Consider the following 26279-nt stretch of genomic DNA (forward strand, 5'->3'; position numbering starts at 1 on the left):
TACCTAGTACTCTTCTACTTGTATCACCTCGGTGTAAATTTTCACTGAAGCTATATGAAGATACCGCAGTAGGAGGAATAATTACAATTGATCCTGATATGACATATCAGAATGGGGCTGAATGTTGTATCAAAAATGCTATTCCCAAGACTGATCTGATTGATACTGGAATTAGGTAGATAGAAGGAGCTGCCCCAACTAACTCTAAATATTACCTTCCTTCTCCTCGTTGAAATAATACAGACAGAGCAATAACTTGAACAACTAGCAAGTATGTAAACTGAAATTATAAATAGGTGCTATCAAAAAGCCCTCCCAGGAACAAGTTCTTAAATTAAAAATTTACCTGATAACATATGTCCTAAAGGGTATAATGTGCTGCATGACAGCAGGGATGTGTAGCCATATTCTGATCTATAATGCAAAAACATAAATAGATAAAAAATTCATTAATGACATTTAATAAGAATGTTTAAGAATGAAACGTTGATACATTTGCATATGCGACCCCATTCTAAAAAAGGCTTTGTTGTTGTTTTCACGTGAATTTTAACAACTTGTTAATTTTCTCATTCTCAAAGCTATTAGCTGAAGAATATTTCTGTGACTTAGAAACGAGTTGCATTTTTTCTTCTAGTCATCCAGAAAATATGAACTTTGTATAAATAGTATCATACTGTCCAGACTCTCATTTCTGAATTTCCTGTAGTTTCTTCAGTAGGAAAACCCATTGCTCAGCCATGTGGGGTTTCTTTTTCCCTTTTTTTCCTTTTTGTTTTTTTTCTTTTTCTTTCTTTCTTCTTTTTTTTTTCTTTTTAAGTCTCCGTGAAAAATCTTGTTCCTTACAAATCTCTCCTAAATCAAGTAAAATCATTTGACTTACATTGATGTTTTACTGCTTAGGATTTATATACCCTACAAAATAAAACTATTTTTTATAACCAGTGATTAAGAGCAGTTTTTTTACTACCACATTTGCATTCCCATGTTTACCATACTGCCTTTACCACTTTTGCAAAACTATATGCAGTAAGAAAATGTATGCAGAGAAAAACACCCTGAAACAGCTATTTAGCACTGCTGTGAGGAAAAGAGGACCAACCAAACTACTTACACAGGCAAAGTTAGAAGTTCCATCTGCATTTCAAAAAGGAATGCTGAGCCTGTTAAACCTGTTACAGAAAGACAGCTACGTGCCAGGTAAGGGATCTAGCACAGATGAAATATTAGCAGCTGTTACTAGTGACATAATTTTAATCATGTGTGCTCACATATCTTCTGAATAGCTAACACCAACAATCACTCAAAGATGAAATGCAGAGAATTCTACATTATTCTTCTGGCTAGAAGAGAAAAATATTAGGCAGTAGGAAAACTGTATGGCCAGTATTTATTTTAAACATTTGTGGAATTAGCCAAATAGCTTTGAGTCAGTTCTGGAAAAAATATTTTCAGACTTACTTTTTACTCTGTGACTGTTAGTACACAATAACAATACTAACCTATTTTGCAAGACAAACCTGCCAAATCTTCACATTGCAAAAAAATACCACATTTGGAATAAGCTTCTGATTCTACTTGAAGTCTCAAGAAGGAAAAAAAAAGGGTCTAGCATGCCAAATATAGAAAGTGTAACGAGAAGATTCTTCTGCTAGAAACAAAAATTAAATAACATTTTGACAAGGAATTGCAATGATGACAAAGATACTATTGCATTCAAACAATTTGATTTGGAACACAACAATCTGCTGTTTTCCATATGCAAACAAGCAATCCACAAGGAAATATTTTTTATGGAATGAAAGTAGTAAAAGGGTTTTATAATTTTGTTTTCATAGCTTTCATTGTTTATCTTAATTTTCGCTGTGTATTAATTCAAACTTCTCAAGCCATTTCATTCATCTAGATGTTAGCATTACATATGAATTTCATCCTCAGAATTGAATTAATTGATAATTTTACATTAACAAAGGAAAATGTAATTTTCAACATGAAATCAAACCTAAATATACTAAATTAAATAAAATGACATAAATATAAAATAACATATAAAAATTGACATAATTTTTTATAAATCCACTGCTTTCATTAGACTTCTTAAGCTTCCACCTGCTTTTAAGGTACAATATTTATTGCGTCTGTTCTATCCTCCAGCTTCAGATGTACTTTCTTTTTTATCATTTTTTTTTATAACGTAATTCATTTCTAAAACAGTGTCTCTCTCAACAGTTTGTACTTCTGACTTATGAAGATTCACACAGTAAAATTTAACAAACATTTTTGAAATTGTCAGCCTATTTCTATTAATTTTTTTCCACTGAGAGGGCAGCAATTCCTCCACAACATCAAAAAATTAAAATCATTCAGAATGAAGCAATGACAGGCTTTTCCAGAGATGTTTAAACCCTCCACAGAACAAGCTGGAGGTCATGGATTTCTCTGCATCTGTTGCTTCTTTAAAGAGACCAACATAATGTCAGGTAGTTAAGCTGAGCAAATACCACAGAATATGAAATATGGGAAGAAAGGTGGAACCAAATATATGACTAAAAAAGAGAGCAAAGAAATACTCTTAAGAAGGAACAGTCCTACCACAATACATGTTGCTAAGAAAGCATCTTGCAGAGCAGCAAGTTGGAGAAAAACCAAGACTGCCAACTAGACAACTCCCTGGGTGATGCAAATTGTGTTATATTACATTTACTGGCTTTATTACAAACATAAACTTGTCTGATGAACGGATTTACTCAAACTAGATTTGCTCTATAAAAAAATTCAAGCAAACATCTTTTCAATAATTTTTCTGTCCTCTATACAAAGGAAACGCCACTAATAATAAACAAGTAGCTCAGTTGCCCTGAACAATTTACTGATTTGTGGCAGTGGTCTTCCCTTAAATGAGCCTTTACAGTGCACTTGATGAGACATACACCATTCTTTGTGGAAGAAACAGTGCAAATGCTTTCCAAGTTGAATGTTACTGCTTGTTAGTAGATGACTGATTGACTTTGCTTTACTGTTTCCAACTTCATCTATTACACTTCCTGGAGCTTACTAAGTCTAACATTTTAATGAGAAGTGATTAGTCCATCTACACTACAGACTTACTTTGAAATATTTTTTGAAACATTTAAGGTAGTAGCTAAACAACTCATTTGTCCCAAAGACTTTAAATAATTCCATCATTACTACCTCTAATAATCTTTAAAATAATGACTATTGAAAGACCAGCTCTCAAGAGTTAGTGCTACTGTGAAAATGTATTTAACAGTTAACAGAAACTAGTTCCTGCTTTGCAGGATGGTACCACATAACAATTGGTCTGCTCACAAATTTGTATCAGAATCTATTTGTATCAGAATCTATTTCATTTAGAACATGAAAATCAGCTACAACAGTTCAACTTGCTACTTCTTCTCTCTGCTCATTTTAACTTAATTGAGTTAGGACATCACAGGAGAAACTAAGCTGATATACTGGAGCAAGAGATACCAGCAGGTTGTGCTGACAACAGCCAGAGATGAAAAGCCCATCAGCTTATCACCTGAAAGCTCATCAAATCCTACAGAAAGGGCCAGAAAACCTATCTTTACAGTTTAACATAAAGAGGTGCTGCAGCAGTCCTCCTGTCTAAGATTACAAATACTGAGCACATCATGGCCTTACTCATTTGTTCTCTGACCTACAAGTGAAGAGCCATTACACTAAAAGGATCAGGAGGAAGTGGTATGATCACCAACACTGGCTTTACTTCAGTGAGTGGTTCCCTCTATGCAAACATGTTTCAATACTTATTTAGAACATCATCCTGGCTGGTCAGGAACGGAACAAGGAAGGAGCAAAGATGTATGGAAGCAAGCATCTGATTTTAAACATTTAATACTGCAATGAACCAACATAAAAACGATGTTAAACTCACTTTGTACAAGGCGTTAAAAGCTATTTATTTCCTTTACATCTGTATGTAACAGGACAGGACGTGACTTCACATTCACATTACGCTAGCTCTTCACATGTCCTTCAGAAAGAAGTTTTAATTTCTATTACCAATCTCCTCTGAATCTCCACTAAAATCCATTCATAATTCTTCCAGTAAAAAACTGCTATGTGTCCCAAAATGGACAAACAATGAAGGATATTGATTTTAAAACTAACTGAAGATAAAACACAGTTCTCTCTACACTGTAAATGTGTATAATGATATAAAATCACAGGAAACCGAAAGGAAAAGAAATCCCTTGTGCCTCACAGGAAATAGGTAAAAAGTTAAGACAGCTTAGAATATTTTCATGACACAACTTCAGGAACAAAAACGACATCTGAAACTGTCCTTACAGGTATTTTCTGAGGCTCCTACAATCTTGATGTCTAGGAATGATGAAACGATCCAAAGTTGCAAAATTAAATACGTGCCTACAGGAGATATATAGGGTTTGGATGGTGAAATGCTGCCTCAGTGGAGCAGCAGCCCTCACATTCCCAACAAGGACAACTGTGCTTTTCTTCCTTCCCTGCTCCTACAGTTTTTCCAGACTTCAGTCCTTTTACTTCTTATGCTGTGTTTAACATAACGTAAAGACAATACTTACATTAGATACCACTGTGATAAATGCATGTGCTATAAGAAATGGCAGTGTCTCAGGGGTTCCGTATTCAAAACAATCCTTCATGAGGGAAAGGCCATTTTTTCCACAAAATAGACAAACATAGCGAAGCAAGTGCAATGGTACTTCTACATCCTAGAGAAATTAAAAAATAAAAAAGGAGAAGAATACGAACAATCAATGCTAGATCCATTCAGATATACAGGAAATACAAAATAAAATAACAATATCATAACACAAATCCATACAGAGGAAGCAATGTAGCTATTTCAAGTTTCTAGGAGATATGTACCTATTTAAAAACAGACAACTTACATTCATGTCACAGAATGCCCCTAGTATATTGCTTTCTTGAGCAGAAATATCCTGTTTAAAAGGAAAAAAAATAAAATTAACTAATAGAAGCAATAAAAACATTTTTGTAGAACAAAACACAACTGACCGTTAACAGGTATTACAGTCATTTAACAGAAAAATCAAAAACCTAGATTAGAGGAAGCCAGAAGCTAAAGCTTTGCTCCACTTTCACACTCCAAAATGTATTTTTCTTATTTATGAATTTACTATTGTTAAAATGCATTTGTAAGTACTCAAATACACGTTTAGGATAACATCTCAGCAGTGGCTCTCAATGGCTGGGATCAAAAGATCATTCTTCACCCCCCACCTACCCACCCTCCCTTTTCACCCTCAAGATAGCAATTTTTCAACAGAAATACTGCGAAGGGGGATACAGCCTGGTGCAGTGGCTGCATATAATTCCTTAACTTCAACTACTATATTATTTTACATATAATGAAACACCTCATATAAAATTAGTGCCTAATGCTATTTACAGGATAAAGCTAATTTAAGAGGAAGAAAGAATCATATCACCTTATCAATCTGTTAGCTATTTGCTACGATGAGAAATATACTTTCCAGAAGTACTAAACTGAAAAGAGTTTGGAAATATAACTTTTCTTTTTAATGTTCACAGCACCTACCTGTTGGGCAGCATAAAGCAGGAATTTTCTTTATTAGGGTTGTTACGCATACTGTGTGTATCTTACATGTGGCTAGGAGCAAAAGGGCACTCAAACTGTCATAAAATGTGACTGTAAAACCACAACATTGCCATGGATACTTGCAGGTAGTTACAGCACACATTCTTCTTCCCATCCCTCTGTACCAAACACCCAGTTCTCATATTCGCAATTCAAATGCAAGTTTAAGATAAAGTTAATTTTTTAATGAAGTTTCCTGAATACTTTTCAAATACCTCTGTAGGAATAAGCTTCTGAACACTATAGCACAGGATGCCAGAGGCAAGTGATTTTGGAGGGATTAAGTGTGATACAAACATTCTGAATTATTCAATATGCTTGTATTATATCTAAGCATTTATTTTCCTTTTTCTCCTGCTGAAATCTAAGTCATGCCTGAACTCGTGATACCCTAACAGCTATTTTTAAAACGGCTCTGAAGCCAGTAGGTGGTATGTTTTCAAGTAGCTAGAAAAGGTGTTCAGTGCTATGCTCATGAAAACTGCAAAAATACTGAGAGAAAATTCATTAGTTTTCTTGAATAAAATAAATAATTATTGTCAGGTAAATTACAGTTCTTAGAATACAGAAATCAACTCATGGAAGTTTGCTGCATGAGTGCTTACTGAAAGCGTAACAGTTGAGAGAGCGAGTCTGGAAATGTGACTTCTGTACTTGCAGATGTGAAACAGAACAGTCAGAGACCAAGAAATCCTTAAGATCACCTTTATAAGGAAATAAGAGAATTCCTCATGGGAATCTAATATGGTATTAAAAACCACCACTCCAGATGAAATATGCTCACTGAAGTCTGCCACAGACACAGTTTTGGGTGGAGGGTACTTAATTAGGGGTATCTTCCAAAGAAAGATTTACTTGAAAAACAAAAGCATAGATGGCAACATTCCAAAGAATCAGAGGACTACAGACACACAAATGACTGATTTTTTCCTCTTTCATTTTATCTTCTTTCAAGAACTGCTGAACAGTTGGCTTACTCCCTTAAGATTCATTATTCATTCCTGTCTGGAGGAATTTTAAGACAGTGCAAAGTTTAGGAATGCATTTTATCTTTTTGCTTCTTTCTTTACAGGATTTTAAGAGCCTCCATTTTCAAAACCTTTTTTCCCCTCTGAACTGTCCATTAAACCTACTGCATAAAGTAAGTATAAACTGAGTAACAGAGCATACACTTTTGAACTATTCTGTATGCAAGGTCTCTTAAAACATATTAAATTGTCAAAAATACAAGCGTATTTATAAAAATACAGTGTGTCTATTTTTTATCATTTAAAAATCTCTCTGGGCACCAAAAATAATGGTAGACTCCAACAGGAATAAACAGTGTGTTTCCAGACTTCATCTTCACAGAAGCTTTATTCTTCAGTGTTCATGCCCTGAGATGGGCTGTCCTCTAAAGGACTACAACCAGCTGTGCTCTTCTGAAAGCACAAACTTAGTAGAACGACGTTTTTCCTTATGTTTCTGATCAGTTTAAGAAAAGCTGAGGCACACCTTCTGTCTATACAGACCCATATTCATTCTACGCAGGTCAAGACTATATACTCATCAGTTCTCAGGTAACATAAGCTTGATTTACTTCCATGCAACATACTTTCACTGTCCTCATATCCAGCACATTTCTGCCCTCTGCAAGGTCATGTTCACTTTGCTGTCAGAACTTAATTGTTTAAGGAAGCTTCTGGTGCTAACATGCAGTCCTTCTGGCTACCAACCAGTCTTCGCTTCTCATTTCACAAGGTCTTCACTTTCTTCAGAAGTGTCATAAATGTGTAACTGACAAAAATAACTCTTAGCTGGTACTATTTGAAGGACAGCGTCTATAGGCTCACAGAGGGGCTGATATCTTGGTTTGTTGTTCCTTTTTTATTTAATCAAACTTGGACTTCTAAAATAGGAAAAGCTTGCTACTTTCATATGAAAGTTCTCTCCACTAGGTGGTCAAGTGTAAAATGGCACCTGGATTAGACTTCAAGACTTGTATTCTGTTTGCTGTCATTAAGAAAAACAGATTTTGGTTGTGTATGCAAAGACTAACGGTAAATATTGACCACTGCTCATTAGCAAAAGATAACATGTGAAAACCTTGCAGTGGAAGCATTTAAATGACAGCCTAGTCTGTCATTTCTAGGCAAAGTACAACCTCACTGGACTTGATGACTCAAACTGTACAAGTTCAACTCAATCTGGAACAAGGAATTTCTGAAGTGGAGAGTGTAGTCTATTTTTCCCATCAGAAATTTTCTCTTTTTCCAACGCAGAGGAAATACTCAGAGGGGGAGGGAGAGCTACGTTGGCTTTTCACACAAATTCTTGGTGGATTTTGTCTGTCCAGGAATCTATTTAGCTTACAAGTATTGATGGTACATTTAGAACAGGTATTTTTTGTTATTTTGATTCCAAGACTGATTTAAAACAAGAAGTGCTCCTATTACTGGGACTAATAATTTGTCCCAATTCAACTAAGATGTGCTCTACACTGAAATCCAAAATTAAATTCTAAATCTCAGGAAATGAGTTACAGTAACAAAAAGTTTTGACATTAAAATAGCTATCATTACTACTTTAGAATAATAGTACCCTAGGGCTTCTTAAATATAGAAAATCTCATTTTGTGAAGAAAAATAAAAAAGATTGATGGTGGATGGTGGGACCTTTTAAATAAATAAAAACCACCCCAATAAAAAAGAGGAATAATGTACATAACAAGCGTGGCAAGCTAGCATACCTCCCTAATCCATACCTGGGCATATAAAAGTCTAGCAGAAAGGGAAAAAACACTTTTCCCTGACAACTTATATATTTTTAGCATAGCTAATGAATGAACATATTCAGTAATTCAAATGATCAATGTACCACATACACTCTCTACAGTGATAGTCACTCACAATGCAGCAATCTACTGCATATCTGTGGCCAATCATTTTACAGTTGCACATCAAGTTGAAAAGAAATCTCACCAAGCACTCTGATATTTTCTTTTTATAATTTGGAAGTGAAATTGAAAGAGAAGAAAAAAATACATGAAGATGTCATTTAAAAGAAGTGTGTTTATACATAGAAAACCTGTTCCAGAATTGTTCATTGCATATTCCTACGGAACTAGTTTCAGTAGGCGTCCCAGAGGAGTACAAAAGCTAAATCACTTAAGCAGGCATTGATTTTCTTTTTTTTTTTTTGAACTGACGAGATACATCAGCCCTCTTCAGTTTCTATTTGCAGAGGCAGAACTACAGATTTATGTATGTTTAAAGCTTAGAAGGCAAACCAAAATGAACGATGGGAAACCTGAAATCCACAAATCCTAAGCTTTGTCATTTTTCTGTATACATATGTATCGGTGAAACTACCGATGTTAAATTATGCCCATGTGTTTTGGCAGAAGACAGAAGAACAAAATCCAGTCCATCCAAAAGAATTGCTGTTGCCCATCTTACCCTACAATATTTTAAACTAGATTTATTGTCAGATGTGGCAGGATCCCTTCAACAAGAACTAATTATATTGTGATCCCACTAGCATACATAAAATGTGAAGCATGATGATGTCTTTTCAATTTGAACTGAAGTTTAAAATGCAAACTCAACCACTCATAGCTCCAATGGAGCTCTGAAACTGAAATTAAAAGACAAAAAACTGAGTTAACTGTAATTTCATTCTCCATTCTTACTCTGAAGCTTGTTGGATAGAAGTTTTCTTTATATAGCTCTTCTTTGTTTACAGATTTTATAAGCTGTTTATATGTTAAGAGGCCATCACAAGTTGAAACAAAAAGCAAGCTTTCCATGAACTATGTTGTTTCAACTAGGAAATGTTAACACTATAATATTTATCTTGGAAACCATGAGTTAAATATTTGTAGGAGTTTTGAATGTGGTTTTTGTTTTTTGTTGTTTTGTTTTCAGAATACATTATTGAAAGTGTGAGTGGTAGGCATAACAAGTACCACAGAAAATCAGACTCTTAGAACAAAGCTACTTGCGTTGAAATCAGTTATTCCCGTCAATTAAACAGCTGTTCTAACAAGAAAGTCTGGTCTTGCACAAAGTTCAGTTTATGAAGCTTTGCTTCTAGAGCCATAGATTGTAATGAAAAGAAATTAATAAACTATTAATGGGTTACCTTCTGGAAGAAAGGCTTCACTACAGTCCCCTTTTTGCCTTCCTGTTATTTAAACAGTACAATAATTCAGTGTACAGTTCCATCCAACACTTATCAATATATTACCTATAACAATTAACCATATTTTAAAGAAAGTGTAAGAGTATGTGCCATTTTAAAAGTTTCTCTGAAAAGATCTACTGAAGTCAACAGGAGAGCTGAATTTGCCCATCCTGTACGAGAGCAACTATCATCAAACACACAGTCTAGTGAGAACAAATAATCTTTCACAAAAGTAAAAATATACACATAAAGATAAGATATACCTCTATTGTGGGATGAGTATTATGCTTATAAGCAGTGTACAGAGGAAACTGAATCTGAAAGATTTTTGCCACACACAGCAACAACTTTTCCTTCTCATCAGTGCTCCATAAGCTAAAAGCATCAGTGTTCTTTGCAGACTCCTCCTCTGTCAGGACACAAGTTCTTGCAGAATCTAATTTTTTCTCTATAGATTTTTGCCGTTCTCCATTTTCTTCTTCATGAGACTCTCTTTCTACATTCAAGGGCTCGTCAGCATGATTACTCTGATCTTGCCATGTTGAATCTATATTAATAGTGCAATGTTTACAGAGCTGGTCCCGCAGAGCTTGAACTTGGGCAATCACTAAGTTAATAAGCGCACATACTACTTGGTTAAAGATCTCCAAATGTTTATACTCCTTGAAACAGCACAGACATTGTCTGTAAGAAAAGAGAACAATAAATAAATAAATAAATAATCCGGAAGTAGCTAAAATCAAAACAACTAGAATGACAAACTCAGTAAGACTAGACTATTGAGTTAATAAAGGGAAAGAAAGGACAAATTCTAATACACAGGTGACTAACCAAAAGGACTCTGCACATTAAGACATTTCAAACAACAGAATACGTGACAGCCACGAAAGCAAGAAGTCCAAACGAAACTGATGCTTCCTAGCAGCAAGTTGGAGTCACAAAGTCTTCCTTAAACCCTGTAAACATCCAATTATTTCAGTTTAAAATATACATAAGGTATCTTAGAGGTAAAGTCATTGAACTGCTAACAAAATAGTGTTCTTGAGTATGTTCCTGAATCCCTTTCTTCACCTGGATTTCTCTATCAATACTGCTGCACTAAACCACCTGGCAGGCTTATTAGCTGTGTAAGAACTATTTTTATTTTTTTTATTTTTATTTATTTATTTTAAATCAACAGGGCAGCAAAATAATTTCTAATTTGTATTGAGTATTTAAACTCATGTCCTTTATCTGCATTTGGATAGAAACCCCATGCACATTAGTACCCTTTACCCACATGGGAAAAAACAATATTGAGTGTCTTCGTTACTTTCTTCACTTTATAGACTCAGAGATTATTCCTCTGAATATCTACCAATACACCGTAGACTGAAAATAACAAGGGGAAAACTACGTACTGTTCCTCTATCAATAAAATAAGAAAGTCAATCCACTTATCAAGTTAGAAAACCATGTATTATGGCATTAGTTGTGGGCAAGGATACCCAGATATGCCAAAGACATTCTGGGTGCATGAACACCCAAGACAGGTACCCTAGAACCTATTGTACAGGTACATTTGCTTCTTCCATGCAAACAAGGCAATCTCCTCATTCCAAACAAAAGGTGAATGACAGTCTCCTAAAAGGATCTAAATCCTGGAGAACGTAGAGGAAAAAAAGCAATCAATAAGCAGGGGGGCTTCAATGAAGACAAAAATTAAAAGTTACATGCTTGTAACAGTATTTGAATTAGACTCATCACTCTCTCACTCAAACTCTACTAAATGATGCAACTGCTATAAGAACTGGAGCTGTCTTCCAGTAGAGGCCTTTCTCCTGTTGCACACAGCACAACAGACCTCAGTCCATAAATATAATTCTCAGCTACTACAGTAATATAAAAATTGCACATTCCATTTCTAAAAAAGCAGCAGAAAGAAGAAAGGGCAAGAAAACATCAAGAAGAGATTAAAAAACCTCTCCCACAAAGCATTGCATTTAATCTAGAAACCTGGCTTAAACAATTTGTGAAGAAAAAAAGAGACAAAGAACTCAAAACTATGACAGGCAGAGGGTGCTGCCTCTCTTGAGGGAGTACAAACATGGCCTTGAGCTACGGGACTTAAAGAATATACATTTTGAATATAGATTTTTTTTTTCATTGGTTTAGACAAAGTTAATATTCATTATTCCCTACTTTCAGCACAGGTACAGTGATGGGAGCATCTAAAACTTCTGGTGCCAAGTAGAAAGCAAAAGCCTTTTAATATCATTTAAGTGGAGTGTCTTCACCCATTTGAAAATAGATTCTTATGATGTACTAGTAAACAAGAGCTCTAGTTCACAGCACAGTATGTTTTGTATGAAGGGAAATGCACAGTTGAGATTCATTATCATCAACATTCAAACTCATTAAAAAAAAATACCTTTGTGTCCAGGAATTGATGTAAGCAAATATCTTGAGCGCATGTTCCTTTCTGAGCTGCAACCCATCAGCACCTTCAATGTCAGATACTGAAGGAAAACAAAAACATATTAGTGTTGGGAAAAAAAAAAAGGCATGTAATTGCTATACTTTAATTACAAATCAACTTTGTTATTTAAGTAGAAAGTAAAACATATAAAGATTTTTTTTTTAATATGCTTTGTAATAATAAACACCAGTAGTCAAGTTACAGTAGCTTTATGCCAAAGGTTTTCAGCATAAAAAAGCATAACAACCAAATAAATTATCTTTTCATCGTGGAAACTAAAGTTCTCAACCAAACCTACCTATTTTTTGCCTTCGGTAACCAAGAATAAAGTTTCAATGCAACTAACTTTAAAACAGATATTGTGTGGTAATATTGGACACTGCTGTAAAAATTAGTCATTCAGAACAGCTCCTTCCTCTAATCCAATACCCTATATTAATGGTTAATGGCAACCTCTTCAAGCACTTACAACTTAGAAATGATAGTAACTAGGGACATCTTGTGCGATTTATAATTCCACAGAGCTCTACTGTAGAAACAAAGTTTTCATGTTCCTTAATCACACACTTTTGATTAAAAATGCCTCATTCCTTAGCTGGAAGGGACAGACAAGTGTTTCAGAAATGGATGCTCAGAGAAAGGTTTTTAAATCTATATGAGACTATAAATAGCTAAATTTACAAGACAGCTGAGCATAAAGTACTCTTCATAAGCCCCACTGGGAGCTACTGATTGATGTGCATTTTCAAATATGAATCTTCAATAATTTCACTCATTAGCCTTTTTTTTTTCCTCCCAGATGTTAAAAGTATGCATCTTGAGATGACCATGAGACCTTAACTTCCTTTTGCTGATCAGATAAAGGCCAGGAAAAAGAAACTATCAAGATAAGAACAGATGTACAAACTACATGTGAAGCAGCTCATACTACTTAAGTTGTTGGTTATTGTTTTCAAATATAGACATGACTTTACTGACATTTAACTGTAACAAACCACTAATTGGCAAAATGATAAACATTTACCACACTTAGTAGAGCCAGATACCAGAACAGTTTTGTACCGAATTCAAATCCAAAAACTTTCAGTGAGTTATTATCAAGTATTCCACCTTCATCTAAAAAATGTTTACACCGTCTAATTAGCCAAAAATCAGTAGTTCACACCTCCAATTCCGTATCAACCAGTTATATGTATTAGAGCACTGGACTCTGCCTACTGGCCACATACCCTTCTCCAACTATCAACACAAAATTCCCATTTGCTCCTTGCCCTAAATTTCCCTATGGTTCTACAATTACCTAATTACTACACAAATTGAGAATGTCAGGGTTCTTTAAGTTGACCATTCCATTTATTAATAATAATAATCTATTCATTTCCACCTTTCACATGAAATTTCAAGCATTACGTGCTTACAAAGCTCCTTCACAAGCAAGCTTTGTGGGAAAGGGTCTCTAACAGAAACAAGCTCTGCAGAATCCCTGCCTCAACCTCCTTCCCAGCATCAGGCTTGCAAGGTCCTATGGGAACTGTCAATACAGGTTTCCAAAAACTAAAGCTAACGAAATCCTGCTGGCACAGATCAGAGAGTAAACTTAAGAAGAATGCCACTTCAGAAAAATCACACAAGACAAATAATTATATTGTTTTTGAAATAAGGATATTCCATATGCACCTGTGTGCATGTATGTGTGTGTATATATATATATTTATAAATAAATAAACAAACATTGAAAACAGTCTCAGGAGGATACTTGTAAGTGACAAAACTCACTCTTCTGTCTCACTCTAAGTAGGCCTTGAAGATCCCTACATAACACTTGGGCAAGGTACAAAACCGACAAGCGGATGGCCACATGGGTATCAGTTAATACTTTTTTATTTTAAACACCAGAAATTACCAAGACACTTGACTCTAAGGCCAAAGTTTAGCACTGAAGAAATCAACAACTCTGTCAAACAATTTAGGTCAATTTTACAACAAAAAGACAAAACAAAACAAAAGTAGCACCAAAAAACACCATCACCTTACTCAGCATAAGTTCATAAAACCTAGGTTTTCTGAATGTTGTTAACTTTTTCATTAAGATGAGTTCTTTTAAACTTGACACAAAAACCTCTGACAATAACTCAGTAGCAGTGAGCTTATTTCTAACTTGGACAGTCTCGCACACACATTGCTACATCTATAAAAACTTGCCTCTTCCCCACATCTCCCTACTTAAAAATATGCTCTAAAAAGTCACTAACACTCAACTTCCAGAGCAGCCTTTTCTCTGAGATAGTTGGAAACACTTCCAAATCCCCCTCCTTTTAAGGAAGGTACACAAAGTTAAGTAAACTGGTCCCTCCAAAGCAGCAGCTAGAATTGCCACATGAAGTGTACAGATGCTAAACATTACGGAACACTGAAGCTTATGCCCCTAGCTCAAAAAAAAAAAAGTATGTGCACTAGTAGGAGAAATTGGGTATTTGTAGAAAGCTTATACATTCTACATCTCATACATAGACCAACCTCAGCTGGTCTTATACACTAATCATTGCTAATTGATAAGAGTGGCAACATGCACACTTTATGTTTTGTGTTGCTGGTGTTTTGTTTGTTTGGCTTTGTACTTTTTTTTTTTTTTTTTTTTTTTTTTACTTTTGTAGCATTGTTCTTGTGCCTGGAAGTACTCAGGAAGCTCAGAACAGAAGCAACCAGAGGCTGCAGTCTCCCAGTGGATTTCATCAGATCTAAGTCAGTGCCCTTACCAAAAGGGGCAGTGGCACATCCAGCAGGGCTTCTCCTACTGGACCTTAACCGAAGCTCTTTTGTCCCTCTGCAGAAATGACATTTTTCAGCTCAGCTGATTTATGTTATCATAACTAGAACTTAAATCTTAGGCTTTGTAGCTCTTGGCTCATTCTGAATATCAACTTTGGGGATACTCGTTGATTTACAGCACCTCCCTTTAGGGCCATGTGCAGTTTGAGGTACAGCAAAAATCACTTATGAAGCCTTTCTATCCATTTTTTATTGAAAAAAGTGCAGATAGAAAAGCAATAAAAGCAACTGCACTCATCACTCCTGTGCATTTCTTGGGTTTAGTCAGTTCCGTAAGGGCTCCCTTGCTGCATATGATTTCACTTCTAAATGATATCTTTCTCACCTTTCAAGCTCGTTTCCATCTATCTTGAATGGGCCAATAGTTAAAACAGACTCATCCGCTTTTAAATAGAGCACATCCTTTTCTTCTCTCCCATATTCAAGCATCCTGCAACACCTTACATCCTCGTTAATCTGCTGTCTCCCCAGTCTCCCACACTTCCAGTGTTTCAAACCCAGCACTGACAATCACCAAACCTTTTGAAAAACTTTTATTCTTACAGTCCCCTTTCCTGCAACTTGATTTGGTGGCTAAGACTTTCCCTTGTTTCCTAGTTTCATACATACAGAAGTGATTCCTGCGGGCATACATGTGTGCTTTGAGAGCAGCAGAAGCATGTCAAAGTAGCACCCTGGGCACTCCTCCTATCTGTCCTGAGTACCCACCCTTTGCAGCCTAGAAGAAACGAGCAGTGGGACGTGCTGCCTGTGTAATGGGGCAAGCAGCCTCTGCCTGGGGTAAACAGACTTGGGGAAATCTGCCTGTTGCAGCCTGTTTTTAACCCAAAGCAAGCACACCTAGAACATGAACATTTTAGGAAACACTGACCTAATGAATTCCCTACTTGAAAGGGAGACATCAAAATACAATGATCCTCTATTGCTACTGAATTGGAAGATTTGTGAGGTCTCCCTGAGAATACAGGGCTGACTCTAAACTGCCTACACTGACCCAAATTAAGAATTCAGTAAGAACTAACAATATGGGCTCCAGAGCTTTAAAACTGGTCCTCCCATGAACTCTCAGTGCCTCTTTCAGTAGTGGCCCTCCGCTTCTAGGCTCAGCTCCTTTGCCCACTGTGTCCAGTGGCTGCTTCCTTCTCCAAGCTCCTGCAAGCCAGCAACATTAGAGATAACTTCTCTAATTTACTCCCGGAGCTCAACTTTCTGCTCCTTCCTTGAATCTGCTCCAGCAAATTTTTCTTCTCAATTAAAGCCTTTTAGACCTTCTTCTCACCCTCCAGTCCTTCCCTTTTCCTCTAACTTGCCCCCACACAGACAGCTTTTCCCTGCTCTAGATACAGTTTCACAATCAGCACAACCCAGTCCCCAGGTCCACACTGCTCACAGCATCCATGGCCATGCATTTCAACTACTCCCAACAACCGCCACCACTCCTGCAGGAAATCAAAGACCCAAACAGAGAACCAAGCAAGTCCAACTTATCAATCTAACTGAAAACCATCCTCTTTTTTTTTGTCAGCTTTGTAAACCACCGAACCCTCAGAGTTCATCAGCAGGAGGTGCTAGGAAGGAAAGCGTAAGGACCACGAGACTGAGGGAAGCAACCACCTTCAGTGACAACAAAGGTAACTTTACCTTATCCCATCCAGTGCAACTGCCCGTCAGTACTGCTCATCTAAAGGTGAACAATCTGAGGATACTGTTACTATTAGAGCACTGGGGGGAAAAAAAGCTGATCTCTGAAGGCCTTAAACAGATCCATCTGAGACAAAGCTAACCAGCAGAAAGAAGAAAGATTGGTACGTAGGTAAATTCCAGCCAAATGTTCTACAACTACCATGAAGGAAATGGGGTCTTTTTACATACTTGCAACGTCTCATTTCACCGACTCTACAGCAAGACGGTTTAGAGACCTTTTTGTCACCGTAATACCACACTAGAAAGAACTGAGCTACTTAACAGACCCAAAATAATAATTGCTTCTTTTTTTTCTTTTTTTTTTTTTTTAAACCATCTTCTAGGGCATAGTTTTCAGATACTTCATTTTTAAAAGCAGACATACTTATAACGTAATGGTTTATTCAAGTAGTTCACAAGAGGCAAAAACCCACGATGGTCAAAGTAAAAACTTAACACATTCCAGGAAAAAAAGAATCTCCTTGTTGCTATTTCCCACTTTACTTTGCTAGCCTTAAATGAAAACATGAGTGATGTGATAGGGTGATTTGTTAAAGGTATTTTACAGTACTAGAAACAACACTATCTCCCAAACAAGGAAAAAGTCTATTAATAAAGCTATTAAAACATTACAGTAGATGAGAAAAATATAAAAGCTGCAAAGAATGGGACAATATAACTTCAACTGTGAAGTAACGAAGCTCAGGTCATAAGTGCATTTTTAGCAAGAATTTCAGAGCTAGAGGAACAGACTGTAATTAGACCTCAAGGACAACCACCATGCTAGACTTGTAAGGAATATCTTATATCCAAAGGTCACTTATCACACTAAGCACAAAACCAAATGGCAAGTAAAAATAATCATTTTTAAAAGTGTATTTTCCCTACTTTCAGAAACAAAACTAAAAAGGAGGAGGTAAACAGAGAACACCAAGTAAAATTACAATTCCTACGCATTCAAACCTGTAACACATTCTGGTTGTATACGGATTCTGCTCCCTTCCCCCAGGCCTCATCTGATATCAGCTTCTCATGGGAAAGAATAGATCACTTTCAAAATGGACATTATTCTCAGAAATTGTTTCCCGATACAGACTAAATAGAGGAAATAAGAGCCACGCACTAAACAAAATAGTATTAGGACAACAATACTAATCTTAAAATAAATATATACATAACCTTGTATAGAATTACCATCATTCAAATCGAACCAGTAAATATTTTATATACATGCATTGAGATGTTTTTCATTATTTGCTGGAGTTTTGTTTATGATTGATAGTAAATCAGACGACAGCCAGAGCTTAGCCTCTCCCTTTCCCTTTCTCCTTCACCAATTGGAATTCCTCCTTTTTTATTAAAAAAAGATTCAGGATTGCCTTAAATTTATTCATGAGTTCTTCTAGACCTTTACAATGCCATTGCTGATGAATACATAAAAGGACGGTGTCAATCTGAAGTTCAACAGCAATAGTTTAACTGTCCATGCTTCCCCACAACTTTTCAGTGAGGAAAAAAAAGTCTTTCCATTCCAGAGTCTCCATAAAATAAAACCTCCCCAGAATATTGACTGGATATACATAATCAGAAAGTGCTGGAACACTACGAAGGATATACTATTATCTAAAAATAGTCAGTTAATTCTTCAGCATTAGAAATATTGTTCAAGTGCCATGGTTCATACATGAAAAATTAGATCTGTCACTCAAAATACTGCAGTTATAAAATTATATATGGTTAAGGTGCTCCCGAGTGCCTCTATGATGTATTCATGACACTGAGCTGTCAGTGCCCACCCTCATCATACCACTACAGCATAGCATACCGATAACTATACCCACTTCCATACCAGAATGTACCTGAATTCCTTTTAAGTCTAAATCTAACTCTAAATTTCTTACATTTATAAATGCTCCAACTTCATTGTTTCCTGCAAACTTGTAATTCCAAGCAGAGATTACAAAGCAAGTATTACAGAGACAACATCGTAGCTTAAAGATGGGAATTAACAAACCTTTTAAGTCTCATTTCCTTAGAAAAACAAACCACGATCAAGTTACTGGCCTCTGTCAGACACTTATACTTTTAAACATAAAAGCAATTTCAAGAAATACTAGAAAGTTCTGCAAGTCTAAACAGTCTGTTCTTGTGAATGAAAATACAGAAGCCGTGCAAAAGCATACGGTAAAAGCAGGTGCCCCAGCAACCCCCAAAAGCAGTCACAGTTGTTCGGTGTGGTTCCTCACAGCCCTTCTTCAGAAGGCCTTAGGGGTTTTATTTTAATTGCGTACTCCAACAAACAGCATAGGTATACAAAGTAGCACTGGCCATGGTATGTTCATCAGACAGATCTCTTGTAAGACACAGCTTCACCAGAACAGGGCGAATCAGCTGATCTTAGGTAATTTCTATCTTTAGGCATCTCCCTGGTTCCCTGCAAATACCACGAAGTTATTTTATCTTTGAATCTCACTCTCTTCACTTAACATACATTTCCCTTTCCATTCCATCTCCCTCACCTTCTCCAGCGAAGGCCTATTTTCCTTTTACTGTAAAATGCTAAGGCAGTCTGGAGCAAAACAGCAGAAGCTGACACTGAAAAGCTGTATGAAATTTAAGAATTCTCATCTTTCAGAAGTGTTGCCATCATGAAGCTTTCCACGTGCTAGGTCACAATTGCTCTGGATTAAAATGCCCCTTTAAAACGGCCGTGGACCTTTAGTAAAACCAACAATTGTCTTTATTCAGAGCAGCATGTGACTTTCACCTGCCTGAAGCAAATATGCCACAGCAACTGCTTCTGAGGAGAACAGTTCCACATGAAATTATTTTTAATGCAGTCGAAGCTTGATTATCAGTGGATAATTTACCCGGGACACTGTAACTGGTCCTACCCAGAACAGTGAGGATGAATTATCACCTAGATAAACTCTTATCTTAGATATACCACCTGAAACACAAAACACAACTGTACTGCTTCAGTCAGCTCAGGCCCAGAGAAGCACTGCACCTTTCAGCCACAGCAAAGCTTAAGACACTACATGGTGGTGAACCCACACAGTTCTCAGAGTCAGCCATAGCTCAAAGTCCAGACACTGCATCCACGCAGTACTACCTAGCAATCGAAACATGACCCAGACTAGGTAGGAGTGTGAAATCCACAACTCATGCTGGGTTATGCCAGCAGCGGGAGAACCCGGGCAATACCAAAAGCCTGCAGAGGCCCAGCGCAGTGTCTAAGCTCTTACATTTCCATGGAAGCCCAAGGGAGGGGAGCAATATCCTGGTGGCACAGCACGGGTAAGCCTGGGTCCAGAAGGGTTTATGAGCATATATAAAGGTATATGTTGGTCATGTCAGATGCGAGATGTCTATGAAGAGACCTGTGCACTGTACTTCCTAGTACTTCTACTGTCTCAGGATTTTCATCTGCAAAGATATTGTGCCCCTGCTTCTCCAGGGAAAGGCAAGTTATACATTACTAAGGAAAAAAACTATTAAAAAAATTACATTTCTTTAAGTCTTATTCCAGAGTCCTGTTTTAACTCAGTGTCATAAATTATCTTTAAATTCAAATAAGATGTTACAATTCTGAGAAGAGTACATCTTCAAATTAAAGTTGTTACTCCTTTTAATAGAAAAAAAAAATCAGCTCAGTTAAAGCCATATTCCCATACAACCAGGTCTGCTTTACATCACCTAAACGTACACTACACCCAGAGTCAGACTGCCCATCATAAATATTTGACAATGCCCACTTTAAGTTTCTTAAGGAATCAATTCAGGATTGGACAATTACTGCATAAAACCAGACTTTCCTAGCATATCACTTATTACTCCAACATAAACTTCAAAGCTAGGGCTGACACTGACAATGCTGAAAATGAATGCTCTGGTAAATCGTTGCTTACCTCCAGCTTAAAATGGAAGTACTTACTTGCATTCTTTCTTTTTAATAGCATTACCTTAGAAAATAGTATCACAACTTGAATGACTGTGGTTTTGAACGACTTCTCTTCATGTACCCCAGTTCTGAAACTTTTAAAAATACTTTAAAGTGAAAGCACTGATCTCAAAGTTTATCAAACTGTTTTACAAGTAGAATAAAAATGTAATTGCACGAACAAGGTTCCAAAAGCTAAAGAGGTTTTCTATTAGTCTTAATTAAAAGTAACAAGGAGTGCAAAAATTAAAAGAAGTACTCCAGGAAGCATTCTATTTTCAAGAGGGAACCTTGCAAATTAGTTTAGCTGAACTACTTGGCACGCTATGAATCAGTTACAGAAAACAACAATTGCTTTTCCCCCCACAAGAAGAAAAAAAGGCCAGAGCCCACAACTGCATCCATCTCCGTGTACAAACAGATTTATAACAAAAGCACCTAAAAATTGTTCTTGAGCTTTTAAGGACAAAATCTGAGAGACAAATATTAATTTATTTCTTACAAAGTATATTTGAGCCTGCTTAAACAACAAGATAAGAACGATAAACGTGCAGCGTGTCATTATACTAAACACAGCTTCAGGCAGTTCCCCAGAAAGCCCAAGAGCAGCTTGCTGAATATTTGAACTCCAAGGCATTATTTGTTTTCATCAAAACAGACACAAGCAACCCTTAATCAGAAAGGAAAATCAAAATACTGAGAAAGGATCGGCAAGCAGCAAGGTTGCTCTCTCAACTTTCAAACACACACTCAAATTTTAGTCACTTTTACTAAATAATCTGTATTTAATAATTCACTCAAATATCATATATTCAGCAATTTATTGGCTACTGCAGTGCATAATTATTTTTTTTCTTAAAGCTAGTAGGCCAAAATAAATGAAAAACTGCTAAAGGCAATGTTTGTGGTCTATACAAACATCTCCAAGACCGCATTAAGTTTCGCGACCAGCATGCACTCCCATCAGAAGACATATTTACAGATGTCATTTTGGTATAATCAAGTATTTTGCAAGTCAAGTATCAGCAAGTGCACACAGGTCAAATCTATAACTATGGCTACACACAACCTAAAAGCCAACCCACTTTGGAAGGATTCAAATTGATATTGCTGTTAAGACTCGGTGAGCTTTCAGTTAGCGATGAAAACCCAATTTGATCAGAATGTGTCTGTTTTAAATATTATATCAGCAGACAGAGCACTGAGACTTATGATATGGAATACTTTGTGGTGTAAGCTCAATTTCAGAGATTACTAATTAAAAACTTCAACAAAAAGTCTCAGAGGAAAAGTCCTACTGTTTTATACACTAAGAAGCAGGGTATTCCTACCTGTGAAAGAAGCAAGAAACCAATCAATACAGCAAAAATGCAGACCATCCTTAACTAAGAAAAAGAACTTACTTGCATTGAGTTTCTGAGCTTACATTCCCCAGCACTATCCAATAGTAGTTTCAAGCAAAATACTTAAATAAACATCTGCTCAGACTTGTGTCAACGGATGCCGGGTAGCCTAGGATGCAATTCCACCACACACCTCCTAACTGTGATACCAAGCGATGGAAAAGGGTGGCTTAAAACGTATTATGCAAGCCTTTCCCAGACATGATTTCCCAAATTCCCCAGTAGATGTTGATATCCTGACCCTTCTACTGCTTTTCTGGAGCTGTCCTCCTGTGCAAACATGCCACTGCCTATTTCAAGCACTGTCCATAGCTCCTCCAAGCAGAGAGTACAGAGGTAGGAGAAAGTGCTGTCAGTTTTCTTGATGCTCAGAGAATTTGGAATGAAAACTGATCACTAGATTTGCCAAAAACTGAGACAACCAGCAGAAGAGAACTCTGGAAAACTCTAGTTTTTCAGCCCAGTCTCCCCACACCATGAACATGAGAAAACGATTTAAGTAGTGGTAAGAATAAAGGGGTTTGTGTTGTAACAAATTCAGAGCAGTTTAATAGTCATGTGTCACAGATTGATAAACAGGCAACTGACTGTTTCCTGACAATTAAATTAAGCTCTCATGAAAAATTATTAATTTCCCCTCAAATGGGTTGAGAAGCACAGTACAGAGCCTGAGAGAGCAAACCCTACACAACACAGCATAAAGCACTCACACTAATCTCACACGACTTCTCGAACCATGGTTTTTGTCCAGGGGTATACTTCAGTGGCTAACAGACTGCCTTTTCAAGAAAAATCCACTTGTGGCTTAAAAAGTGGAACATCTGCTCTTGTGAACGTAGAGAAATACTTCAAGTTTCAAGGATGCTGGTTTTAGACAAAACGAGAAATTAAAAGTGATGTGCTTCCATAGCAGGAACAAAAAACTTTCTCAAGGCCTGCAGAAACCTTGAGTGCTTCAGTTATTCTTCATGAACCTGCTAAAAGGCAGCTACAAGAAATCATCCTTGCCTGCTCACTAGCACAGCATGTATGGAAATAGCACATTCTCTAGGAAACTATACAATTCTTAACAGTGATGTACAGAGCTAGCCTTTTGGCTACCACATTTAAGACCACAATGCTCTACCTCACTTCAGTTTTCATACACAAGTTTTGCCTGTTTCTGTATAGATTTACATAGATTAAAAATTTTCAAGTGCAAGTCAGTTAATGTGCAATGAATTGGAGGCTACATTGATCTAGTATGGTGAGAGGGAAAAACAACAGCAACTACTAAAACTTTGCCACTCACTTCCTAGATGGGAACCAATCTGCTGTGTGGATGCAGATGTAGAGATTGAAAACAAGACAATTGAGGCACAAAGTCATTTACAGACCTTCTACAAATTAGCTAAAAAAAAGCAACACTCAAAGGCGTTTTTTCCACAAGGACTTATTCCAACAAGTTTCAACTTCTTCAACCAGTGAAGCACTAAATCTCCCAGAGGAGTTCTACACACATGCATGGAAGTATGTATAGATAAACAGGATAAGCCTTTCCTCTTCTAATATAATCCACAAATAGCAGTAATTCCTTCGCACCAGATTTCCCCAAGAAGTTCACCTTTCACCAAACACACCAGATCTGGAAAATTCACAAAGGAAAGCTTTGTAAAACTATAAATAAGCTGGGTATTTTAATGAAGCATTAAGAAAACAACAGAGTTCCTGACAGTTGCGTGTTCACGTTAAGCATTCAGATTGCAAATCAATTTCTGTGCAAAGCACAGGGTGAAAAGAATGGCTTCTCACCTCTTCTCAGAGTTCAGATTATAGAAACCACCAATTTGCTGCACAAAATGGAAAAAGAAAAGTTACAACATATGCTTAAACAACATAAATTAAATAGCCACAAGTACGTTTAATTGCAGCATGACATTCGTATATGCAGCATTCAATGATCAACACAACCACTTTCTTCTGAAGAGCGTAAGATTACTTTTCAGGTTGTCCCAGCATCCTGACAACTATAAATGCGTGGCTTAGCCTATAAAAACCCTCACTTACTAGCTCCTTGCACTGGCAAATCTAAAGCAAAGTATATAACAAAGTAAGCAAACTTCCTTTTTCTATTTTTCCTTAATGTTTTGTTATTGTTGTTGTTTGTTTTAAACATAAGTATATCACAAAAGCCATTCCACACGCACGTTGAGAATTTGTATCTCCCTCACTAGCAAGCTCTGCTCTGTACAGCAGGAGACTTAACAGAACTTGCTGGAAGCACCAAGACACCACCGTAGTGCTGCCATCATCCACAGGAAACTTCTGACTGATATTTCTCATCTTTTCCAGATGAGACCTGAGCAGACAGTGGTCAAGAGAACACAGGAAAGGGGAAAAATTTATTATGGAAGACTGTTAAAGGAAACAGTGAAACATGAAGGGACAAAACTGTATGTATACAACAACACTGAAGATAATAAAGCAAGGTGGAGGACAGAGAAGAGCAGAAAGAGATACAGACAAGCAGAACGGAAAACTGAGAAATAGAAAAAATCATGAGGACAGAAAAAGAACAACTTTGAAAGACAGCTAATAGAAGGGTTGCAATAATGATGAGGCACTGGACAGAGTAGGAATATTATCAAGTACTTAGGTGAAACTAAATACTCAAAGTAGAAAATACAAGAAATAACAGGAGCCCAGTAAACACTGCTTTCCCCTTCCAATTTCTAAAATGCCAAATTGCAAACTGCTCGTCACTTGTCTACAGAACACAACTGCAGGACACAAGATCTGCTCTTCTCACTCAACCTTACTTGAACACAGGAATACAGAAGTAAACTGCAGATGACATGGAGAAACAAATCAAAGTAGTGAGGAATTAAAAGTCGCAAAAAGAAAAATCGGTATTAACAATGGAGGGACGTATCTTACCATTTAGCATGGCAGAAACAATATACAAAAAAGAATTCTACGAATTAAAAGGAAGTCTCCTAAGCCCCCCTGAGGCCATATAAGTCCCTCCATGCAAGAGGAAACAAAACCTCTGGTCCTCCAAACACCCAGGCAACACCTCCAGTGCAGGTCAGGCGCAGAGAAGTAGGGCCAGCGTCTGCTCTCCAAGGTCCTGCCCCCCCAGCTGCAGCACACAGCTCCCAGCCCAAGCGTCCTCTTACCAGCAGTGTCCCACTATGCACCCCATCAGCTGAGCATCTAAGGACACTTACAGCGGCTGGTCTCCCCAAGGAGTGGGGCTGACAACAATCTGGAACAGACCACAACACAACACCCTGGACATGTCTCAGGAATTGCTTGTGATTTCCACATCTTGAAAACTACCCTTGCAGAGGAAGCGCCATACAGCACCAAAAGACATGAAAGAAAAAGTAACGAGAAGTTTTCACAGGGAATGAAATGACTTCAAGTTCCACGCTATTCAAATATTTTTTAAAAAGTCAAATGGTAAGAGATGGAAAGAGTTTTTCTTTCTTTCTTGAATTTCACTAAAGTTACTCACATAACTAAGCAGGAATTACCGTAAAGTTTGTGTATGCCCAATAGCAGAAAGGGGGGAGAGCATCTACAGCACAAAACTTGTGAACCTTTACTATAACCAAACAAATGAATTTCCTTAATATGACATGTGGTAACAAACGCAAGGAAGTCAATTTCTACAGCTTCCCTAAGCTTTAAGGATAAGATTTCACTATACACAAAGAGAAAAATCTCAGCAAATACATGTCAACAGCCCATAACTCACAACAAAACTCAACAGAATGGGATTTACGTAACTAATCTTCAGCATCAGTGATCAAGCGGCTTGAGCAATGAGAAAGAACCAGTCTTCGGCAGCCTGAACAGGAAAAGTTTCAGGACAAAATCATTTTTAATCACATCAAATAGCATGAACCAAAATCACTGTACAGAACAAAAGCTGAAATATCTCGCTAAAAATAGAAGCCTTTCAGCTATGAAAGTCAGAGTTTATCTTTCAATTGCCTTGCAATTACAAACAAGAAGTAAAAACTATTTTATCTTAGCGTCACCTTCCCTTTTGCTTTAACAGTTCACGGTTAAAAAGATATAAGTTCCTCCTCTCATTTTTTTCCGCTGGTTATTCTGATTTATTTGGAGCAGTACTTCACCACAGTCCATGATAACTACAAT

At 36.9% G+C, this 26279-nt stretch overlaps 1 protein-coding gene across 5 annotated transcripts in view; it reads right to left on the reverse strand.

Annotated features, from left to right (window-relative positions):
- The window catches only part of USP34 (ubiquitin specific peptidase 34), a 129956-nt gene that overhangs the window by 97446 nt on the left and 6231 nt on the right, over positions 1-26279 (reverse strand). For all 5 annotated transcript variants that reach the window (XM_083829696.1, XM_083829697.1, XM_083829698.1 and 2 more), the window contains exons 2-6: positions 12225-12312; positions 10078-10498; positions 4920-4970; positions 4590-4739; positions 347-414 (exon numbers count right to left, since the gene is read on the reverse strand). In XM_083829696.1, the coding sequence (XP_083685822.1) occupies positions 347-414; positions 4590-4739; positions 4920-4970; positions 10078-10498; positions 12225-12312 (778 nt within the window). The remainder of the gene's footprint in view (positions 1-346; positions 415-4589; positions 4740-4919; positions 4971-10077; positions 10499-12224; positions 12313-26279) is intronic.

This window comes from Anser anser (genome assembly GCF_964211835.1).
Source record: "Anser anser genome assembly, chromosome: 3".
NCBI classification, from domain to species: Eukaryota; Metazoa; Chordata; class Aves; order Anseriformes; family Anatidae; genus Anser; species Anser anser.